The sequence below is a fragment of the Conger conger genome, chromosome 18 (assembly GCF_963514075.1).
Source record: "Conger conger chromosome 18, fConCon1.1, whole genome shotgun sequence".
In the NCBI taxonomy this organism is placed as follows: domain Eukaryota; kingdom Metazoa; phylum Chordata; class Actinopteri; order Anguilliformes; family Congridae; genus Conger; species Conger conger.
Genome location: NC_083777.1, coordinates 11,113,623 through 11,137,844, shown reverse-complemented (window position 1 = coordinate 11,137,844; position 24,222 = coordinate 11,113,623). Strand labels below are relative to the sequence as shown.

Genomic DNA, 24,222 nt, shown 5'->3' with positions numbered 1-24,222 from the left:
TTGTCTAGGGCTGTTTCTCTGTAGCAGCCAGTACAACGTGTACTGACTATGGCACAAAAAGCTCAATGAAAGGGAAACAAATCATAATCAATCATAATGAAAACAAATCTGCTATTCAACTTAAACACAACAAAAAATATAATATTTGACCATAGCTTCTTTTGACAATGAAATCTCAAGTTACTGAAATTGACTGAGTTGAAAAGCAGTCCTGATGTGTATGTACTGTGCTTTTGTTATTTTCAAAGCTCTATTATCTAGGTTGTAAAGGGCGTGTTTAATTTCACATTCTGTAGATATCCAGCGTAACGTGTGTATAAGCGTATTACCTTGAGCTCTTCGATTTGCTGTTTGACAGTCTCCAGGTCGGTGCCCACGGGTGACATGGAGTCCAGCTTGCTCTCGACGATATCCAGCCAGTCGAACATGCCCTGTGGGAGAGGAAGCACGGGTCACGAACGGTGTGAGAACACAAAGCCTGAACCCTGGGTCCGCCTGACGGAGACGTCTCTTTAGTTTTCACCTCCATTCGTCTCCGTAAAAATGCCAGCACCAGTCCAACTCCCCGAGGCATGAGGGTGGGGCGCTAGGCTATGATGTTCTCCGAAACCAGACCCACCGCACGTTGTATAAGGCCAGACTCGCTAACCTCGTTTAGGGGCCATAAAACACCGCACGGGTCATGAGAGTAATGGCTTTTTTATAAAGCTCTTTTGACTTACCCTGTCGAGGAGGTTAACAGCAGACAATAGCCTAAATTATTGGCTGGTTTTACACACTAGTTCAGCTCTTGAACAAACCCACAAATTAGCAGCCGTCACAATAAGCAATCATTCTGTAGTCTTGCTCTATATCCTTCCCACAAGTGAAGGTGGGCCAACACATAGCAAACGACCCGCAGAAACAAATAAACACCTGAGAAGGAGCATGATAAAAATTTTAAAAATTCTAAATGTGGATACAAAATGATTCTCTATTAGTTGGCATTACCAGCTTACATGCCACCTTTAGGGCACATTTCACTTGCAAACTAGCAAACAGCTCATGATTTCACCATACCCTCATTTCGGTCTCCTTGGTGAGCTGAAACAGACAGAATGGCTTTGCGGTTGTGGCCCATATTTAGCAATGTTACCCATCAAACTCCATTACCCATGAAGCTCTGCTCCTCAGGTGTGAACAGCCTGTCTTGAGGAGGGCCCACTGGGTGTCAGAGGAATCACTACAGTCTATTATCAACACCCCACTCAACACCCCCGTCACCTCTGCCTCTTTGATCACAGAACTACAAAGGACAATCAGACCGCCCATGATAAAATCACTGTGGCTCAAAACACAATGTTCAGAACACATGGAGAAGGATTGGTGATTCTCTCCGGCGTTAGAACACCTATGTCGTGGTAGTCCAGTAAAATCAGCCTAGCAGGACCAATAAGATGGTCCTAAAGCAAATACCTTAAAAAATTACTTTTGCATAAGGTGAATACAATTCTTAATATGCAGGATATATTTGAATACCCCCTCTGCTTCCGTTGCATGTAAAAAAGAAGAATACCCACAGGACAATGTGTACATGGAAGTAGCACTGCACCAGTGAATAGTCTCATCACTGCAGTGAACAGATACAGCTGCACTCTGGAGCCGTGTGTGTTCAGCCAGGTGTGCAGTACCTGTAGGCCATCCTGGAACTGCACCGCTGCCTGCATGGCGTCCTCCAGCTTGTCCACACGCTCCTTCCAGGCCTTATTCAGCGTCTCCCAGGCCGAGTTCACCTGGATGGACAGGTGTCAGTCACTCAATATGTTTTTCGTCATTCCCAATACACATCTGACTTTTAACCAGTGCAATTTGTGTTAAAATCACTGCATGGGTGAGTGTGTGTGTGTGTGTGTGTGTGTGTGCATCCCGCTCCTGTTTCACAAGACCTTCTAATATTAGTCTAAAATCAATTATACAACACCAGACATTTTTGGCTACATTTGTGTTGCTATGCAGATTCAGCCTGTGAGTCCCCCATTGGCCCGTGGTTAGCATTACCTCATCGATGCTCTTGTTGATCACAGGTTTGTCAGGCTCCCCGCAGGCGGCCATAAGCTCCGCCCCCAGGTTCTGAACCACGTCGAGCTCCTCCTGGAGCCCGTCGATCTCCTCCTTAAAACTCTGAGAGGGCGAAACAGGGTGGTACAGGGATACAGGGGCAGGGGGGACAAGGTAAAGACCCTCGAATCAAATCAAGAGGCCAGTCTTCACAGCTCTCATATTATTTTCCTTAAAGTGGGATAAATCACAACCGCACTTTAATATTACATTGATTATTATTATATTATTATAACAGCCACATAACTGTCAACTTTTGTTCTCTCTGCATCTTCCCTGTCAGCGGCCATTTCTGTTTGCGGCGCACAACTTTTCAAATACTTATCGAACGTTAGCTAACGTGCGTGATAAAAAGAAAAAAGTTTGAATATGTTCTCGAATGTTAGCTAACGTTTGCGATCTTGAACGCACCTCTCAACTTTGGTCTGACAGGAAGAGACCCCTCTGTTGTCCTATCATAGTTCTTGCTCTAGTGAAAAACCGTTGACGATTCAGTACAACGGACGGATCATTTCCGGTAGAACCTGTGATCACTGACCTCCATGGTCTCCAGCTGCTGTTTGACCACAGAGGGGTCCACTCCTGGCCCCTCAACCTCTCTCAGGAGGTCCTGGGTGTCCTTGATGGTGACCATGAGAGAACCGTGGTCACACCAGAACTTCTCCGCCAGGTCCATCACGTCCAGCAGCTTGGCCTCCCTCTCCTCCAGGAGAGACTGGATGTCGTTCCACAGGAACACCATCTGATCCAGATTATCTTGGACCGCTTGATAGACAAATGCAAAATCAACATTAATGAGCATCCAACCCAAACAACCCAAACAACCCAAACAACCCAACTGTGGCCAGAATCATCATTAGACCCTTCATGCTTTATAGGCACACGGCTGCTTTTACAGACAGGGTGAAAACAGGTCTTACAATTTGATATAAATACTACAGAATCAATTTCAGTAAACAAAAGGTTTGGGTTCAAATCCCTGGCAAGAAAATTATTTACACAGTAATGTACAGGTAGAGAAGGATATGGGAAGCAGGAAGTGGGTTTTGTGGAAATACAGGTGCAGAAGGATATGGCTAACAGGAAATGGGTTTTGGGTAAATACAGGTGCAGAAGGATATGGCTAACAGGAAGTGGGTTTTGTGTAAATACAGGTGCAGAAGGATATGGCTAACAGGAAGTGTGTTTTGGGTATATACAGGTGCAGAAGGATATGGCTAACAGGAAGTGTGTTTTGGGTAAATACAGGTGCAGAAGGATATGGCTAACAGGAAGAGGGTTTTGGGTAAATACAGGTGCAGAAGGATATGGCTAACAGGAAGAGGGTTTTGGGTAAATACAGGTGCAGAAGGATATGGCTAACAGGAAGCGGGTAAGAAGTGCGTGTCTCACCTTTGGCGGAGATGTCCTTGTCAGCCCCCTCGGAGCGAGCGATCATCTCCTGGCCACGCTGCTTCAGCGTCTCGTACCCTGGCTGCAGTTTCTCCAGGTCCACGGACAGGGCCTTGTTCTCGGAGACCTGCTCGCGGATCTTCTCCACCTCCACGCTGATGGAGGGGGGCTGCCGCAGTCGCTCCACGATCCGCTCCAGGGACTCCAGCATGGGGTCGATCTTATCGTGAAACTGCCATGGCACAGAGGCACAGGAGACAGACACTCAATACAGGAGCCCGGATAACGCTCAACAATCGCACAACAACCAACAAACGCACAACAACCGCACAAACAAAGCCACCACACGACATTAAATGCATGTTATACCACTCTATTATCAATTTAGACATAGAAAAAACCCACACAAGAACACACACCAACAAATGTTGATGTGTGTACCTTTACACACCAGAAAATGTGCAGGTCGGTTTGTGTACAGAAATGTCTGCGCACCAGGAAACAGAGACTTAAATATAGTTAGATCACTCCACAGCTGACTGATGTCAAAAAATAATATTGCAACTTCAGGCAAGTTCAGACCAAACTTTGGCAGCAGCACAATGAACAGAGCTTGACATCATGCTATCCATGACAGGGGAAAACCCACCCCCGCTACAGTTTCTCCTTATCAGTGAGCTAATGGAACATCTAAAATGGCTTGTGAGAAGTGATTTCCTGCCAGGCGGGGTTTATGTTACGAGCGCACCATAGTCAGAACACGCGCCCTGTCTGAAACGGACGCGTATCGTCTCTTTCCAAAGGATGGCTGTGAACAATGTTTCCTTTCAGGTGAAGTAGGTTCAGTAGACCGACCTCAGATCCAGTAACTCAGAGATACTAATATAGGGTTAAGGTGGTTGCCTGTGACGTCACCATAGTCATAGGAAACAGACAAACTCCACGAATCATGGAGTACATGATGGTGTTAAGAAACAATAGAACAACATGAGACCAGGGGATACTGCCCTGGTCCAATAAATTCCAACAGGAATCATGGAAGCATGGCCAGAAAGAACCCACCAATCACAACCAGCATTGTTCTGTTGGTTTTTACCAACAGACTCTGTGATTACTGCAGATCCTTTTGGTTCTTTTCTCTAAGGTGCCAGCACCACTGTTTTATCACTGCTTTATTATTCCTGTCCTCAGGGCCTGAACCTCACCTCTATCTTCTGGCTGACACGTCAGGTTAAACCAAACCAAGAAACTAGGAGAAAACATCTAACCAATGTAGAAAGAAAAAAAGGATAAAACCAAAAAACCAAGTCAACAATGTAAAATGACCAAAGAGCTTCACCTGTGTGGATTTGGACAGGGCCTCATCCAGGGTCGTGGCCCTCTGCTTCACGTCGGCCTTCAGCTGGGCGTAGAGCTGGTCGCTGGCCGTGTACTTCTCCAGGATGCCCTGCCCCTCTTCAGGGCTGAGCTCCAGCAGCTGAGGGCCGGTCTTGTTCATCTTGTCGATGTGAGGCTTGTGCTCGGCTATCAGCTCTCGCATTTGCTGCAGGGGGAAGGGGGGGGGGGGATTGCATCCTCACTGAACATACCATTTTGAACTGCCCCCTTATCAACACTGCCAAGGCTTATTTCCTGTTTTATTTATTTTAGTTTGTAGCCCAGGCTGCTAAAAGCTACAGAGCACCAGGCTTCTGGTACTGGATCCAAAACTGAACTGATTCAGTAAGAGTCCAGCTGCATGAGTGGACAATTAGGAAACAAAGCCTGAAGTAATTAGAACATTGCAAAAAGGCCAGTCTTAACAAGCGTAAGCCTTAGTTGTTTATCTGAAGTAGAAAATATTAGCTTGGTTTAAGTTACTGCTTGCTGGACAAATTTAATCTTCTTACCCCATTGGAAAATCTTAAAATGAGTAAAACAGTCTCACCTCTTTGGCAATATTTTTTGTCTTTTCTACCAAAAAAGTAATAGAAATAAGATCTTAAGTCTAAATATAAGACTAAATTACTTGTTGAGACTGACGTATTTTTCGTTTTTTTGCAGTGAAGGGTTATGAATGAAGGGACGTTAAAAACGGGCAGAGACCGCCCAGAGACGTGGGGATGGTGGCTCACCCTCAGCTCCTCCTGCTGCTGCCTCAGCGTGTCGTACTCGATGGCGGGCGAGGGAAGCTGGCTGAAGCTGGTGCGGGTCTCCTGAAGCCAGGGCCACAGCTCCTCGTGGGTCTCCCAGAACTGTGCCGCCAGTGACTGGGCGCGCTCCAGCTGAAGGCAGCGCTCCGAGTTCAGCTGGCTCACCGCGCCGTACTTCTCCAGGAGCGACCCGATCTTCTCCTAGTCACGCCGGGAACAAGAGGAAAGCTCCAGAACATCACGCTATTCCAGTGAAACCTCATTCTGGGAAAACATAGGCCTTCACCAGGTTCTAGCACTAGATTTGCTTAACATTGCTCCTTAACCTGGACAAGAAGTAATTTTTCTTCTTCACAAAAACAAGTGAGTTCAACAATCGGTAAAACTACCTCATCAAACTGAAATTGTGAAGAAAAAATGCAAAACTTGCAGTTACTTTTCAGCCAAAGTTGGGGACAATTGTGTTTAAATTCAGGCCAGAGGCCTCACATAACACATTTCCTAATATAGCCGAGTATTTGTAATGTAATGAATTAAACATATCAGTGCTCAGTACTAAATTCATGTACATGGCATACTCAGTCTTACTGAGCGCTTATCCCACACAAGCTATATAATGAAGTATAATGAAGCTATATAAAGTGTTTCCTAATCTAATCTAGAGCTGGCCATGAGTTGGCAGATAAATGAACCAATATAATGCAATAAAAATCACCCACAAACCCTGGAGATTCCTTTAGAATTTAGGAAGATTTTACCTGTAAAGCTTGCTTTTCCTCCGCATCTTTGCTTTCCAAGATGGCCTCGCCTGTTCTCACGATGTCATCCACAGTGTCCTTGTGCCTCAGAATATCCATGGAGAAGACCTGGCGGGGGAAGGAGCACATGGTGTTATCGGCCCAGCCCAGACTGCGGGTGAAAGTTGGAGGTTTTTTTTCGGTGGCCCGGGGCCAGGGAGCTGACCTTCTGGGCCTGCAGCTGGGCCACGGTCTCGTTCTGCTCCAGCCGGATCCGCCCCAGCGATGACAGCTTCCTCTCCGCCTCGGACAACCAGCTGAGCTCCGCGTCGGCCGCCTGTTCAAACTGCACACGGAGCGATAGCCTGTTACACGGCATTACTTACGACGAACAAGCGCCGAACGCAGGCACACAACGACCTTTCACTAATCTTTATTTCCACAATGCAGCAAGCATGTCCATGAACATGGTTTTATCTTTCACAGTATAAAACTTAATTTCAACTGTATATACTTAATATACCATAAGATACAGAAATAAAACAAATGTAACCAAAACGCCATGCTGCCAAAAGCAGAAAACTTCAACAAGCATCTACAGTATGAGTATAGCACAGGTGAAGAGAGGAGCATCCCTGATCACAGGATCCTTCTCGTCCTCTGTGTTTGAGAATACCACGCCTCACCACTGCACAGGCCACTGCCAGAGATTTGTAACCCAGGGGTTTCCCCAAACCTTTGAGTTGCTAGTTTGGTGAGAACTAGCCAGCTAGGCGTTTTTCTGGCATGGAAACATTGTTCTGATGACCTAATTTTTTACTAAATTACAAAAACAGCACAGTATGTCTAAATGTAGCCTGCCAAACTGCAGTCTGTAGTCAGCCGTTCAGCCAGGCAATAATCTCATGCAAATTAACTGAAACCCCATTTACCCCCTCCCCCGCACTCTGCCCCGGTCGGTGTCTGCGGCAGAACAAAAAGAGGAGTGCGGGGGTCCCGTGAGACCCAGGGCTGGGGAGAGGCTCTGCTCCTCGCCCCGAACGCAGCCGGGATTAACACCATAAAAGCGCCAATCACCCAGAACACCCGTCTGCATTCCGCTCAGAGAAGCCTCTTTGTTGCACACAGTGGCGTCGGGGCTGTGGGGGGTTAGGGGGGTACATTAGAGGGGCCAGCAGGGGGTTAGGGGGGCTTTTGTGTCTCTGTTTGTTTGTTTACCCAGCTACCGCGACCCCAGTGGAGGAGGGGAGGGTTTGTGGTTCGTTTGGGGGAACGGCGCTGTGCCCGTACAGTACCTGCTGTGATTTCAGGATGGCGGCGTCGATCTGGAGGACGTGCTGGGTGGCGGTGTCGACGGCCATTTTGTAGCGCTCGTTGTCCTCGCTCACCAGCTTGTCCAGGCCCTCCCGCACCCTCCAGGGCACCAGCTCCAGCAGGCTGCTGCTCACCTCGTTCAGGCTGTCCACCTGCCTCCTCCGCTCACGCACCTCCTTCAGCAGCTCCTGGGGGGAGAGGGGGGTCAGGAGCACGATCACAATCAGCTTTATTGGCCAGGTCTGCTCACACACAAGGAATTTGACTCCAAAACGGTGTCCATCACTGCCTTACATAACAGAAAACAAGAAAAATAATAAATGCAATAAATATAAGAGAGGTTAATATAAAACACATTTTACAGTTCATTCCTGCTTCACAGTTCTGGCTTGAATATTGCACATAAATTAGGGTATTGCACACGAGCCCTGGCAACCAGCTGGCCAATCAGCACGCACACCGTGCCTTCCCAGCCAATCGTAAAGCATCCACTTGCAGTGTTTCCAAGCTCAGGATGAAGGAAACTATGGTGGGGCAAAGCACTAAACCGCAACAAGCGCAAACGGCTAAACTGTAAGAAGTTACTTCACCCAAAGCATGTGGCTCTTTGCTGCAATGGATTGGTGTCAGAACTGTAATTCGTTTGGCATGTTTGCATACGGACAAATATTTGTCATTTGGAATACTTCACATCTTCCTCTGAGTCAGAACTGGATCAGAGCAACAGCAGTAGGCTAAAATAACACAAGCTTTGCTACCTTCTGTCACATTAAATTATGCCAGCCCGTATGCTCTGAGCAGATAAAGTGTCAACACTAAAGCTGCAGTTCTACCTCCCATAACTGTGAATGAGGCACAGGAGTCAAGTCTGACTTTCTGACATCATCAACAACCCACCAATAAATCCCATGATCCTTTGATGATTCCCATTAGATCCAATCGCTTGTTTGATTTAGGGTGGAACACTTCACAAAGTGACTTCTCAGATGTTCCACTCTTTCCCAGGGGTTGGGAGTGTTGTGGAGCAGCAGCCCCTACGCTGGCTGTGGTGCAGACTCAAGCCAATGGCTACCGAGGAGCTAAAGTCTATTATACTTTCAAAGAGCTGATTCCGTATTTTCACTTTCTCTTGCAAAGTTGCGCAGGACACAACTTTATGAGGTTGATTATTATATTTCTGTGCCCATGTATTATTGTACTGCTATATTATTTCTACCTCTTGTCTATTTGTCCTGTATTGTTCACTCAGAAAAGATATGCAAGGTACCTAAAAAGGGTGGTACCCAGTAGGTACATAAAATTGTACCCCATCCCAGTAATACATAATTCATTTGTAAATTTTTTGCTTGTAAAAGGTACTGAGTAGTTCCCAAATAGAAGAGGATTGTACTGTCCGGGTAAATTTGGGATTCTTTAGGATAAGATCTTCCCTAAAGAACACAAATGTGTTTAATACCTTTATTTCTGGGAGTGTTGCAATCGACTGTTTTTTTGCTGCTATTAAGGTATTTATGTATAATATCCAGACATCTCCCCAACCATCCATCTACCCATCCATGCATCCAACCATCGCATCCATCTTGTGCATCTGCTCACACAATGACTCGGTGGGCAGTACCTTCTGCTTCTCCTGGGCCTGGGTCAGCTGCTCTCCCACTGGAGCCTGTGCTGTGTAGGCGTCCAGCTGGGACTCCACCCCTTCCAGCCACTGGTTCAGGTCCTCGTGGGTATTCTGGAGACGGGTGGCCAGGGAGAGCGCCTGTTCCAGAGTAGCGGACACCTTGCCGCTCATGGAGTTGATCTCGGCGTACCTGGACTTTATTCCATCCAGCTTCCCTTGGACAACCACCACCTCGTCACCTGCGACATCACAATGATTCAGTTATCATGGAGTCACTCATGGAGATGCAGTTATTACTATAGTCCCTCTTGGAGATGTAGTTATAACCTCAGTCCCTCATGGAGATGCAGTTATTACTATAGTCCCTCATGGAGATGCAGTCATGACCTCAGTCTCTCATGGAGATGCAGTTATTACCACAGTCTTTCATGGCTTATTTTGCCTTTTCATATTGTCTATTTATACAGTCGGATGTCCACTGCAGCAGTACAGTATATTCTCTCTCACCTGTAGTCTGTTTGAGCAGCTCCATGCCGTTGAAGACGGCCTGGTCCACGTTCTGCCTCCTGAGCTCAATGTCCTCATGAAGAGCCTACAGGAGACCGAGAGAGACACACACACACGGCAAGTGACCAACCACGACCAATCAGAGCGAGCGGGCGGACTGAGAAGGCGACACACGCAAACGCAGAAGCGCGTAAAATGAAGAGCGAGCGAGAGGGCAGAGGGAAGGCCGACGGTACCAGCTGCTCGGCGCACTGTGTCTCCAGCACGTCCGTCCTGTAGTCCTGCACGGAGACCTCGGCCAGCCGGTCGCGCACCTCACTCAGCCAGGTCATGAGGGCCACCTCGTCCTCGCCGAAGAGGCGGGCGTTGGAGCGCGCCTGCCTCAGCATCTCCGCCCGCCGCCGGCCCCAGGCCTGGAGCTCCACGTAGCCCGTCTGGACGGCGTCCAGCTTGGCCTGGACCAGCTCCCTATCTTCCATGCAGCTCATGGAGCGCAGGGCCTGGCCCAGGCTCACGGCCTGGTGCAGGTCTTTACCGCAATCTACCACCTCCGCCTCCAGGGACTAACCGCCAGGTAGCGAGTGGCAAACCGAATCGCGATGAACACAAAAAACGGACAAAAACGAACAAACGAAAAAGGGACAAAGAAACCACGACAAATGGTGAACACAAAATGAAAAAGCAGAAATCATAACAACACAGGAGTAAAACTGAAAGGATAACTAAAAAACACAGGGGTAACTAAAAAACACATCAGCATAAAATGCCAAATAAAATTAATAACACGTGGAAAATGTGGACGGGCTATGAACTGTGATGAAAACACGGGTTGGAGATGATACTCTATGTCGGAAGGAACAGTAATACCAAAAAACGGTGTTGCTGTTATTACCTTGTGCTGGGAGATCTGCTCCTCCAGCTTTTTGGTCTGGGTGCCGATGGGCTCGGCGTTGGCCAGACGCTTCTCGGTGGCGCTGAGCCACTCTGACAGGGGCTCCAGGGTTTCATGGAACTGCTGCGCCACTCCCAAGGTGCTCTCCAGCTGCTTGTGCCTGCAGCGCCACCAACAGGAAGCACCAACTCATGAGATACTACTACTGCAACTACGACTAGTACTGCTGCTTCTACTACTGCCACTACTGCTGCTGCTACTGCAGCTAAGACTGGTACTGCTGCTTCAACTACTGCCACTACTGCTGCTGCTACTACTACTACTACTACTACTAATACTACTACTGCTGCTGCTGCAGCTAAGACTGGTACTGCTGCTACTACTGCTGCTACTACTACTGCAGCTACTACTATTACTACTGCAGCTCCTACTACTACTGCTGCCGCTAAGACTAGTACTACTACTGCTACTACTAATAATACTTGTTCTTAATGTTCTTAACTTTGTTATTTCAACATATATATAACAACATACATAAAATCCGTACTAAAATGTGTAAATGTGGTCATGCATAAACAAACAGACCCACAATGGGCAATAAAACTTCAACTGCCCTCTGCTGGAAGGGCCATATCAAACACTGTTCCCGAGGGTCCATCCTTCCTATAATTAGATACAGTATGACCTCATCCACCTCATCCTCCATCATCATATCTGCCCTCCTCCATCTTATGATGCCTCTGCCCACTTCCCTGCTATCAGAGTCACTGGCTTCTCTGAACAGTGTACACCTGAGCACCCTCCTAATCTCCCACCCCAGCCAGGTGAAAGAGCTGACGGAGTATAATAGGATTACACTGCCTCTGTGTTCCAGCTTTGCGTGTGTCTGTTATAGCAGAGCAGGCTAAAATACCAGTTTAGCAACATGCAGTGCAATTACAGCTACACGACTACAAAAGTGTCTATTGTCAGCTGTTAAAAGCAACAAATCCCTAAAACAGGGCATTCTCCATTTCATTGTTTTAGACACAACATCCCACTTTTTCTCTTGTTTCATGTCTCAGATTCCCAGGCTCTCTGCCTGGGAAAATACCCTGACTGATAACAAAGCAGAGCAAGGGAGGGTTAAACCTGCCAATCATACTTAGAAGTTCTAACACACAACATTGAACACTGTGGATAAAGTGAAAATCTAATATTCAATTTGCAGTGATTTGAAAGTATTCTCATTGCCTGTGGTACAGATATTGTAACACATTCTCATTGGCTGTGGTACAAATACTGTAGAACATTCTCATTGGCTGTGGTAGAGACACTGTAACAGGTTCTCATTGGCTGTAGTACAGGTACTGTTACACATTCTAATTGACTGTAGTACAGGTACTGTTACACATTCTCATTGGCTGTGGTTGAGATACCGTAACACATTCTCAGTGGCTGTGGTTGAGATACTGTAACACATTCTCAGTGGCTGTGGTTGAGATACTGTAACACATTCTCAGTGGCTGTGGTTGAGATACTGTAACACATTCTCATTGGCTGGGGTACAGACCTGTTCTCAGCCTTCTTCAGCAGGGCGTCCCACCTCTGTCCCAGGCCACTGATCTCCGTCACAATCTTCTCCCTGTCGGCCGGCTCCGCCAGCTCAGACATCTTACCCCCCTCCTTCTTAATCAGCTCCACCGTGGGCCTGCGGTCATCTAGGAGCCGCTGAAGCAGCTGTCGCACGCAAACAGGAAACGGGTCAGCGATAAAGGAAACTGCGACCAGCAGAGAAGGTGCTGCTCTCCCATGCAACAGCATTCATAACAAAGTCAAGAAATCTCACTGGTTACTTATCTAACCACTAATTTGAAATAATACATAGCAACACATTTACATCTTCATCTGCTGAACCCAAATCCACAGCTCAAAATCTGATATTCATAATTTCCCCAATACTAAACTTTTTTGTGTCCAATTGCATTCCGGCGCTCTAAGCAACTTACTTTCTGTTCTTGAATCTGAGCCTTGACAACTTTGAACTCAGCAGAGGGGGGCTTCTGATTGGCGACTAGTTCTTCTGTGTCCGTCAGCCAGCTGAGCAGGGATTCCAGTGCATCCTGAAACCTCCCACAATGCAACAGTGCTTCGTGTAGCTGTGCCGAACGCTCGGCAATCTGCGAACACAATCAAAACACCCGGTAATGCATTCAGTGTTACACCAATTCCAATCCCTCTTGGACTCATATATATTCTGCTAGAGTCAAAATAACACTGGACATTCCACTGTGTGCTTGGACATAGCTTAGACACAGAGAGCTATACATCGTAACCTTGACACTTAAGGTCGAAAGGAAATTAAACAAAGGCCAACATTTGACATGGTCAGTTAACACTCAGCGTCAAGAAGAATTCTTATTCGTACTCGTCATCGTTGAGGTGTTCTGGGAAAGCACAAACATTATCGTCTCAGAAGGAGGAGGATAAATAAGGAAAGGAGTAAACCTTTTTGTTGAGTGTGTTCCATCTCGTGTTGACATTCTCCAGGTCGTGTTCCAGGCTCTGAGTGCTGGTGTTTTTGGCTGCGCTCTGCACCAGCCCCTGGCCCAGCCAGTTCAGGTCCTGCAGTATGGCCTGGAGTGGCTCGATCTCTTCCTTCTGGAAGACCTGCGATAACAGCAAACAAGCACAAGGGACACTTGGCATTAGAGGGAGGTTCACGCGGACATGGACATTCGCAGTGAAAGCTGGTGGTTAAAACGTGCATTCAACTTTCAACAGTTCATTATGTTTCCCGAGCCAACAACAGAACACAAACAGGAAGGCTTTCAAGTTGCTTTTAAGATGCTTTCTCCTTTTACAAGCACCTTATCTAGGACTTTTAGTACTTTCACTGAATGACCGCCACGATTTCTCCACTTCTTAAACAAAGAAAAAAGGAAAAGCTCTTTATTTTAAAGAACATATATTAATCAACTATTTTCACAAATAAACCCTTTTGATAAGCACTAAAAGCAACATTACATGCTGCTTAATAACCTGATATTGACAGCCTGGGTGGAGACTGCGTATTTTTCAATTTATTATGTTGCAAAGGCGAGTTACGAATAAAGTTCCCTTGGATTAGAAAGATGAGAAAAGAATACAAGACACTGTGCAATTCCTTGCATGCTGCTCACAGCTCTAGTAATTCATGAATCCATGACATCACATGCCAGACGCGAAGCACGATTTCACAGATAAAGGCCTACCGGAACGCACGGTGTATGGATGTGTGGCGTGTGTGTGGGGGTGGGGGTGGGGGTAAGGCATTCTTACAAAGACAGTCTATCAAAAGTTTGTGTAAGGGCCTTAGACAGAGCTGTAGAGATTCTCACTCTGACAGAGACAGGCCACAAGATGAAGTCTTCTAACCTGGAAAGTGGGGTCTACTCTGAGACCGGTTTCTAAGGAATCCTGAATCAAAAACACCATGTTTACAGACCCGGCGTAGCCTGACCCCAGCCGAACTAGCTGCCGTGGTCTGACCACAGCAGAGGTGAGGGTACGCTGGGACAAAACCTGGGCGGGGTGGCAGCAGGAACATGGAGGTACCTGGGGAGAGACCAGATCGATTTCGGGACACGCGGTTATTTCCGAAAGCAGTCTCTCCATCTCCTCGTCCACAATAGGACCATTGGCCCGACAGACCTCCCTTTCCACCGCCCACAGGAAGTCATCCAGGTCCGCCAAGCTGCAGTCTGACGCCTCATCGACATGGTCCCCGCTCTCGCGGCCAAAAGCCCCGCCCCGGAGGTCCTCGGGCTCCTGCAGCCCGGCAGGAGGGCGGGACTCCGGCTGTGTAACCACGACACTGATCAGCTCGCAGTCGTCCTGAGTATCGGACCCTTCCAGAAGCTCGGCAGTGGGCAGCTCGTTGTAGTCCAGGTAGGTGGGACAGCTCGGTTCGAGGTCCATGAGATCTCTCTCCCCGGTGGCGTCCCACCCCGTGCTGAACACACCGTCCACGGAAGACCCCACCCACTCCCCCGGACCGCAGTCCATCAAGCATACGCCGTTTCCCGCCGGTATCTCGTGTTCCGGGATGTCGCTGTAGTAGAGAGTCATGGGCAGGGCCTCCTTGGCGGGCGTGAAGGGGAACTCGTCCTGCCCGGAGCTGAGCGAGCGTCCTGCGGTCAGCTCCCCCAACACGTGCACGCCCTCCGAGGAGGAGCAGCTGCGGGTGGCGCTGCCGGGCTTCGGGGGGGCAGGGGTGGGGCTGCACAGGCCCGAGTCCTCCTCGGACGTCAGCGAGTCGGTGGCGCTCCGTCCCCTCCCGCCCCGCCCCAAACGGCAGCCCTCGACCCCCTCCGGGCCCATCATCCCGCCGCGGCCGCCATACTCGCCCGGCCCCGCGGGGGCCAGGGTGCGCCAGGACCGCCGGTGGTGATGGTGGGGCTCCTTCCTCTCCCCCTGCAGACGGGCCTTGGGCAGGACCGTACCCGCCGTGCGGATGACGTCGCCGTTGAGCTTGAGCCCGTCGAACACGGCCCGCTCGTCCAGACGGACCGCCTCGCGGCTGCGCAGCTCGAAGGCGCTGGAGGAGGCCAGCACGCCGTTCCCGCAGAGGCTGCTCAGGGCCAGCGTGCGCTGGCTGTACGGCAGGGTGCCCGCGAAATGCCGGGACACCAGGCTGCCCTTCGAACCCGAGTCGATCTGCTCGTTGAGCCGGACGGTGTCGTAGATGGACCTCTGGGGCACATAGCAGTCCTCAATGTTGAGGTCCTCCTCCTCCGTCTTGCCCAAGCACGGCGGGTTCTGACGGAGGCAGTCCGGCCGACTGAGAGGTTTCCCCATCGCAACAAAAAATAGTGCTAATTTCGCAATATAAAAAAGACATATATATGAGGTAAATAAGTTGTTCTCAGCGCCAAAAAAACTATGTATTATAAAAACTGGAAAATATTAAGAGCTGTGTCAATAGTTAGACATACAAAATTCAATACCACTTAAATTAGTTATATTTATCACAATATAAATTTGCGGTGCCAAAAAGATACAAAAATAAATACTTCTGTTCTTTCAGTGCTTTTCTTTGAGAAAAGAGTATTATTTACAGTGACTGTATTTCCACTTTAGAAGTGAAATAAAATAAAAATTAAATCAGTATCCCCCTGGAAATGGAGACGACCCAGAAACGGTAACAAAGAAGCATTCCTCTTCATGGCACGGTCCAAAGACAGAAACGCGAGCAGTAAATCCCTCCGTTTCTCTCTCCGAGCGACCAGCAGGTCCGGGAAGAACCAGTCATTCCGCTTAACGCCCTACCGGGGAGAAAACCCCAAGTGTATCCCTTCCCTTCCCATTGTCAAAACTTCCAGCTCCGTTTCCCTGCTCTCCGGTCGCAAGTGCAATCCACCGTGCATGTCCCTCCCAGAAAGAGTCCTCTGTAAAACCTCCGAGTGCTTTGAAAGATATCCTCAGTGCAAAGTGCGAAACGGGCAAATCCGTCAGGTTACCCCCTAACCAAAAAAAACAAAACAACAACGACGAACAAACAAGCAAACAAACAAAAAGGGGCGACCGACACACGTCCAGCCCTCCTGGATACACAGAGCCTCTCTCTCTCTGGCTCGCTCTCTCGCCCGGCTCTCCCAGCAATGACAGACACTCCACCGGCTGTGGGCCTGCAGGCCCCGCCCCCCTCATTATTCAGCCAACATCTGCCACCGCTCCATGTTGCTGAGGGCTGCTCCGGCACATGTTGATTGGTAGAGGCTTGACCCCTTTAATTCTCCTCTTCTGTCCCCGCGGCACACATGACTTAACTTCTTAGTCATCCTTTCAACCCGTGCCGTGAGGACTCCCTCCACAGGGGGGGTGCGGTGAGGTACGCAACAACCCGGACTGCCCCCCCCCACCCCCACCTCCGCAAACGCACACAAAAAAGCCGCTGCTTTGTTGTGACATCAACAAGAGGGAGAAATCAATCCCTTCTCTGCCCCCTCCCCTCTGTCTCTTTTCTCTCTCACTCTCTCTGCCTCTCTCTCTCTTTCTCGTGCCCTCTCTATCCCTCTCTCTCTCCTTGTTGTTTTTGTAGACCGGTTGCTGAGGACTGTGCAGATATTCTGTTAATTACTTGGGAATGTGGAGGGTGTCTCTGGTCTCAGGTAATTTAACACCAGGAGCACTGCCAAGTCAGTGCAGCGTTTTTTTTCTTTTTTGCCAAAGTGAGTGTCTAGTTAAGAGAGGCGAGGAGGGAGAGTGGAAAAGCGAGAGGGGGAGAGTACCGGAGGAATGTATTTTTGTTTCAGCCGCGGTCCACGGTAGCTAGATAACGGAGCGCGGTGCTAACCAGTCCCTCCCAACTTGTAAAGAGAGGCAGAGAAAGCATTTAAAGAGATCTGGGGGATTTAGTCAGAGGATATTCAGCGGATGAATCCCACATACATTCTGACATAATCCGGGCAGGGAATTGAAAGAGACAGAGTGCGAGCATGTTGCCCTGAGACAGAGGCAGTTTTTCCTCCTCTGACTGGTTCATCTCTGCCGTGTTCATTGGTCGAAAATACTATTGTTCAATCACTGCGGGCTGATCCCCGTGCAAAAATAGCGCATGGATAATTTAACGTGTCCGATGTCCAAAAAGCTGTCAAGACGGTTGAAAAATCACAGTGAAAATATGCTCACACAGGTTTTTGAGTTCCACCTTTTTATATGAATAACGATTCTCCATTCGCTGTAGCCTCCATTAGCTCAAGGTCTAGTCTGAATATGGATTTGTTTGTGGCTTTATTCACAACAACATAAACATCAAAGATTACACTGGAGCGCTTTCAGCCCAGTGAAATGACACACCGATCGTTAAACAGAAATATTACAGCTTTCTCTCAGAGCTTTTGAGGGAACAAAGGGAGGGAGGGGGGAGGGGAGGGTTGCCTTCATTCGAGTTTCGCAGGCCGGCCGTAACAAAGACAGAACTACACCTCACCCTGCCCAAACAATGGCAACCACTGAGTCGCGCAAGAGTAATCGAGAGGGGGACAATAGTTCCAATCAAAAAAAAAAAAAAGAGTCAAAAGGCAAACTCAATTGTGGGGCGCAGGACTGTGTCTTTGTACGGGGCGGTCAGCTGGTAGAACAATTTTGAAGGCTCCATTTTTTTTATGGAATCAAGCAACGTGAGCCGTAGGGAAAGTCGACTCCATTATGACGGGACAATGTGTGCCAACAACAGTGCTCTGGGATGCAGGGGGTTCAGGTTACGACCGCAGAGCACGCATGTTGCCAGGGCGATGAGTAAGCTGTTTTTTTCCCCCGCTCTTCACGATAGCAGGCTTTCCCTCATCACCTCAGCTGGACGACCCAGCTATGATTCAGGTGGCAGAAATCTTTTAGGGTCACGGAGCGTTGATGTAACGTCTGAATGGCAAACTCGCACCCCCCACCAAGAGTTCCACACGCATTTCCCATACGGCCATAAATCATCCAACACCCCCAATGAAAAGCCATGGAAAAAACACCCATTCAATTCTGTCCACTGAGACCACAGCTTAAGAGGGTTGTTTTACTCATTTACAGAATCAACACAAAAATGTAACTCAAATGCTGATAGCAAGAGTTCATGAGGATAAACAACACAAGCTCCACACCTATTAAATAATGTTACACTGCCTGTCTGTCTGTTTGTCAGTCATATTATATTGTCTGCCCTCTCCTGGCCCAACAAATGTATCTCTACTTGAAAGAAGTAGACATTATTGAGACATAAAACTGTCTCAGATGGCTGTGGGATGTGAGACAGGGCATTCCAGAGGATGCCAGCGATAGGCAGGAGGGCACACAGTGCAGTTACACATTTAAACTCCCTCAGCTGCACTGGCCTTATAGGGCCTTCAGACTGATTTATACTTAGTCGCACGACCCTTTCCACAAGTGCCGTATGACAAGAATTACGCATTTACGTCAGAAAGACTTTTTCTCAGTGCAGCGCACCTCGAAAATGTTGTTATGTCCCGGACAACGTTGACTGGTCAGCCAGATGGAACAATGAAATTCATTGTTATGGATAGGCAATGCTATCAACAGTTTGGCATCTCGTTCCCATAAAGACAACAGAACCCTGTGACAACAGAACCCTCCCTGTAAGCCTTAGCTGAAGCACACACACAAACAGTGTGTGACACTTTCGTTTTTCACACAAGGTTGTGCGATGAAGGATAAATCTGGCTTTAGTGTTAATGAAGTGAAAATCAACAGCACTGTAAGATTAAAAAAATTAAAAAAACTTTTAGCATCAGCTGATAAATGCTAAACCTATTATAGCATGCTTTACCTTTGTTATGTAAGAAGGGTGTAAACTTTGTGCTATGAATTCATACATTAATAGATTTATTCTAAATGTATTATAAGCTAAGCCGATAAAGTAAATGAACTCTCTGAGTTAATTTGCTTAGCTGGCTGTAAACCTCCTGTATGACCTGCAGAACAGCTACTGAATTAGTTTGACTCACTGGTAGGAAGCCTTACCTCCTCTGCATGATCTGGGAAAAGCTCAATTTTTGTCCACAAAGTTTAACCACATGGGTCTGACAAATGAAACTTTTTGTTTCCATTAGCTGAAGTCAAAGCATTCCTGTCTTTCCGCAAGTTCCCCTGTATGTATTCTGTTATCCACAAAAACACAATTTTAAACATGTTTCTTTATACAGTATATGCGTGTCACACTGTGAATTATTCAAAAGGATTAAAGGCTTTTTATAATTCTGTCATAAAAAGACAGAGTTAGTCTCGAATAACAGCAAACTCAATAATCCCGCAGATGATAACCATTTGGCTTGAATTATTCAGCAAGAACAGTGGGGGAATAGAGGCACGCGCCACAGAGGAAGCCGTGCGTATTTCATCTCAAAGCAGGGTCACAGCGAGAAGCGCACAACCGCCATTACGGCTCTGGAGATCCCTCGGCTCTAAACAAACTCTGGATATCCACAGATAATTACCCGCAAAATTATTTCCCATGACGTTCATCAAAACGACTATGATATTAAAGCTGGAGATGAGCAGGTATCTCTGCGCACAGCAACACAGGAAGAGTGGTTTGTATGGGCCAGGTGCTTTGCTTTAATATATTTTCTGGTTCACACCAGGGTTGCCAAGCACAGGAAGCACAAGCATCGCAAAGCTGCTCCAGAGGGGTTTGAAAGAGATCTGGCAACCCGCAGCTGGATTAAAGTCAACATTCACTCAACCATGAGAGGAATGGGGCAGGTAAACCGCAACAACTCTTCAAATACTTCAAATCAAAGACGCGTCCTGTAATGGGAAACAGCAAGTCTGACACACACCTCGGCCAATCTGCCAGTGAGGACGGCCCAGGGGGGTGGGGAGGGAAGGGGGGGGGGGGCGTTTGAAGCAGAACAGATAACCAGAGCAGATGCTTGGAAATCAGTGAAATAGCTGGTAGGCTAAATAGAAGAAAGAGCGTTTTAATGGCTCACTGGAGACAAATGTTGTACGAGTGTTGTGTGTGTGTGTGTGTGGCCATGCTGGCTCGGTTTAATGGGGAAAAAGAGTGAGAGTCAGGTGGGGGGCAGGTTGGGGGTGTGGGGTGTTTAACGTGTGACAGCCTGCAGGGACCCAGCTGGCCCTGGGGCTGCCATGCGCAACAATGGCTCACGGACGGGGACTCTATTGTCACCACCAGATGCTCAGTGACACGCTGGCCCAGCCGAGCCCCAGAGGACCGACGTGCACGTGTCTGAGGAGCCGTGGAGAAACCACCCCTCTCACCCCCCTCTCCCAACCCACCCCCACACACTACTCATCAGCACTCATCAGCTACTGCAGCTACGTGGGGACGCTAACCACCGGCCTCCAGAAATGTGGACATTTTTTCCATGAACCCATGTAAGCACTGCAGCATAGAGCTGAACTCTTACAGTAACTTATGCCTTTGAACAATAGGCTTTTTGGAATGTTGCTTCAAAATGTTAAGTCTAGTTTTCAGTCCTGTGCTAGAACAATGAATTGTGGTGACTGTTCCATCAGCATTAGAGTGTTATATTTCTAATCTCACACGCAAAGGGTTAAAGATTGCAAGTTTGACTACAAGGTGCGGCACTGCTGTTGTGTGCAAAGCACTTCACCTACACTGCTAAAGTAAATACCCTGTACAGAGAGCTAAACATTTAACCAATGTTATTCATAAGGATTCATTGTGTGACCCCTTTCCTAAGAATATATAAGAAAACACTCATTTATTTCCCTACTCCCCACCCCTTTCTGTCTAGTCAATGGACGTTGACAAAGGTTAAGCCGGTTCACTTGCAAACAATCAGTATTCTCTCAGTCTCCTTTTGTTGCAACCAGAAAATAAAGAGACAGATTAATGTGCCACAATGAGAGATTTACTAAAGACCTGTCTTTACTTTAAAATACTTCACTGAGATCATGGTCTCCCTGTCTGTTAAAAAAAGCAATAACAATCTTGCACAGGTTTCAGGTTTCAGGTTTCGGTAACAGGAGCAGCTTTCTATTCATAATTATACGCTTAATTTATGGTTGCAGATGTTACATCATAATAATGTGTCATTCAATAGTTTCGCTACCCTTCTGAGACCCTTCTTTTGAAAACAATACCCCTGGTTTACAAAAGCACAGCTTGCGTGTACGCCGCCCGATGTCATGAACGTAAGCTATACTCAACGTGGCGGAGACTGATCACGTGACTGAGGCTCCGCCTGTTCGCTAACTTGTTCGCCCTCATGCGACCCCACATTCCCCCCGCTTGGGTGATCCCGCATGCTGTTACAGAAACCGTTGAAGCGAGTGACCCCACCACGCATGCAGACAGATGGCCAAAGACACAAAGGGAAAGCCCTTACCTTAAAGGCTTCCAGCTGTTGGTTGATGGCCTCCGTCTCCATGCCGACAGGCCCCTGGGACTCCTCCCGCTCCTCGGCTCCGCCCAGTTTTTCGTCAAACCGTTGGAGCTGGCCGTAGAGCTCGTCCACGCGGGCGAGGGTGCCCTCCACCTGCTCCTCCCTGGACCGGGCGCGGTCCAGCAGCTTTCCGCACTGCTTGCCCAGAGTCTCCAGGTCCCTCCTCAGCCCCGGCAGGTCGGGCGAAGCCTCGGCCTCCAGCATCTTCTTGCAGCGGGCGTTAGCGTCCGCCACCTCGTCCGTAAGCCCGCGGAGCTTGGTCACGAAGCTCCCGACGGCGTCTCTCTGCCCCCGCAGGGTGTCCCGGTCGCGGCCCACCGCCGGCATGCTGTCCAGCTCGTCGTCCAGGTCGGCGAATCGGGCGAACATCTCGCGGATGCCGTTCTGGAAGCGGCCCACCCCCTGCAGTTTGCCCTCCAGGGCGGCGCACTTCTCCTCCACCTCCTGCCGGACCGAGCCGTACTCCTTCTCCAGGCTGTCGGCCTGCAGGAGGAGGTCGGTCACCCCCTCCGCCTCGGGCACGGCCACCACCAGCCCCTGGGCCACGTCCTTCAGGTGCTCCACCTGCGCCTGCAGGTCGGCCAGGCCCCTCTGCTGGGCCTTCATGTTGGCCAGGTTCTTGTTACTGTAGAGCTGGGTGCCGAGGCCTGCCTGCACCTCCAACTGCTTGCGGGCCCCCACCAGCTGGGCCTCGGCCTCTTTGCGGGTGTCGCCGAACTCCCTCACCCCCTGTGCCAGGGTCTCCAGCGCCTCCTTCTTCTGCTGCAGCTCCTCGGCGATGGAGTCAAGCCTGCGGCCAACAGCTGTGGCCTCCTCCCTGACCTCCTGGTGGCCCTCGGTGGCCACCTCCAGCAGCCCTTCAACAGCATTGTCGAGCAGCTCCACCAGACCCCGGTGCTTGTCCACATCCCTCTGGATGGCCTTGGCCTCTGAGGAGGAAATCTCCATACTCGACGGGTCTGCGCTCAGCCCCACTGCAGCCACCTTGGCCTGGCACTGGTCGGCCCAGGCCCCCAGCCTCTGGGCCTGCTCCTCGAAGCGCAGCGCCCTCTGCAGGCCGCTCTGCAGCCGCTCCGAACGCTCCGACCCGCTCTTCTTCAGCTCCTCCCAGCTGGAGCGCAGGGCGGCGAGCTGGCCCTGGAGAGCCACCTTCTCCGCCCCCTCGGTGCTCCTCAGCAGGGCTTCGCCCTCCCTCACGATGGCGTTGTACGGCTCCTCCTGCTGGCCCAGCTCCCTCTGGAGGACCTCCTGCTGCTCCAGGCCCTGCCGAAGGGCCTCCGTCCGGGCCCACACCGGCCGGGGGACGGAGGCCTCCTGACTCCTCTCCTCCAGCCACTCCTGGAAGTCCTTAGACATCTGGTGGAACTGCTGGGAGCTGGCAAAGGCTGAGGTCAGCTGCTCTATCCGCTGGCCTAAGGGGGGTAAATGATGATTCCCAATTAAAGACATCATTCAGCAATGTGTTCTGTAGAACTGTATTCATTCACGCTGAGTCATGGGCATCACTATTCACGTAATCATATCATCCGCTGGTTGTTACATATCTGAACCTGCACTGGATGTCATCATAATTAAAGTCTGTAATTAGGCCTCTGTTTCCGATTTTAGAGTCATCTATCTTTATTACATGTCATAGACTTGGTCCAGAGAATATACTTAGCAAACAAACACCCAGCTCTTCATGAGATAAATTAAGAAGGACCTCTGATGACTAACAGGCACAGTATGCGAAACAGAAGGTCAATTAACATTATGTGAACAGCAAAGTGAACTCAAGAAAGACAACCACAAGTGTCATTTCACAGACGGGGGGTTACAGAATGCTAATGTGAAATCAGGTACTAAAACTAGCAATGTAGTTTAAAATTGCAATTAAACAAAGAGAAGATATACAGAGATTTAGTGCTTGGTCTTAACGTTTTTAGTTTTTTTTGTAGTAATTTTAATGTTCTTTGTAAAATGTGAATTTTAAGCCAAAAAACTCTATTGAACTGAAGCCCATGTGTATAATATAATTAAACCATTATGCAGAGTGAATAACCGACGTCTACAACTTTTTTCATAATCCACAAATAGACTTGACCCTACAGCTTGCAACAGAGGGCTTAATTTACAGCCACAAGTGAGACTAAGCTTCATTTCACAGAAAGAACCAAGTGCACACTGTGATACTCCTTATGAGTAGTACACAAAGGACCTGACACTTACACTAATTGATTATTTAGTCATTTCCATACAGTAACTGAGAACAGTGACAGAAAGGTAACATTACCACTTTAAAAATGGCACTGACTATGTACCCCATAATGTTTCAAATACAGATCTGGAATTCCCCTTCAGAGTCAATGGAATTGCGATAGCCACCTGCCAAGTATCTGTTTATTTTACTGAGGCTAAGAATGGTTCCATCCACAGCGTACGCATGAACAGTAAGGTTACATGAAAATTCCCCCACAGTTCCTCTTGGGGAATTAAAACTCTTGTCCTTAACTGGACAAGACATTTTAAAAGTGCCTCTGAACAATATCTCCAACAGGTTCACATTGCCAAAAGTAAAGTAGAGAAAGTAATAAGCCAGCCTTACGTCTCTTCTTCAAAAAGTATATTTGAAGTAAGTGCATCCAAG

At 48.5% G+C, this 24,222-nt stretch overlaps 1 protein-coding gene across 3 annotated transcripts in view; it reads right to left on the bottom strand.

Moving 5' to 3' along the window:
* Nucleotides 1-24,222, bottom strand: part of dst (dystonin) — a 195,410-nt gene that overhangs the window by 29,060 nt on the left and 142,128 nt on the right. For all 3 annotated transcript variants that reach the window (XM_061227477.1, XM_061227475.1, XM_061227476.1), the window contains 18 exons: nt 21,540-23,008; nt 13,180-13,341; nt 12,681-12,851; nt 12,245-12,411; nt 10,693-10,852; nt 10,037-10,363; nt 9,801-9,885; nt 9,291-9,532; nt 7,654-7,860; nt 6,585-6,704; nt 6,380-6,487; nt 5,604-5,822; nt 4,829-5,032; nt 3,490-3,721; nt 2,636-2,862; nt 2,038-2,160; nt 1,671-1,772; nt 330-431 (listed from right to left, as the gene is read on the bottom strand). In XM_061227477.1, coding sequence (XP_061083461.1) covers nt 330-431; nt 1,671-1,772; nt 2,038-2,160; nt 2,636-2,862; nt 3,490-3,721; nt 4,829-5,032; nt 5,604-5,822; nt 6,380-6,487; nt 6,585-6,704; nt 7,654-7,860; nt 9,291-9,532; nt 9,801-9,885; nt 10,037-10,363; nt 10,693-10,852; nt 12,245-12,411; nt 12,681-12,851; nt 13,180-13,341; nt 21,540-23,008 — 4,427 coding nt within the window. The remainder of the gene's footprint in view (nt 1-329; nt 432-1,670; nt 1,773-2,037; nt 2,161-2,635; nt 2,863-3,489; nt 3,722-4,828; nt 5,033-5,603; nt 5,823-6,379; nt 6,488-6,584; nt 6,705-7,653; nt 7,861-9,290; nt 9,533-9,800; nt 9,886-10,036; nt 10,364-10,692; nt 10,853-12,244; nt 12,412-12,680; nt 12,852-13,179; nt 13,342-21,539; nt 23,009-24,222) is intronic.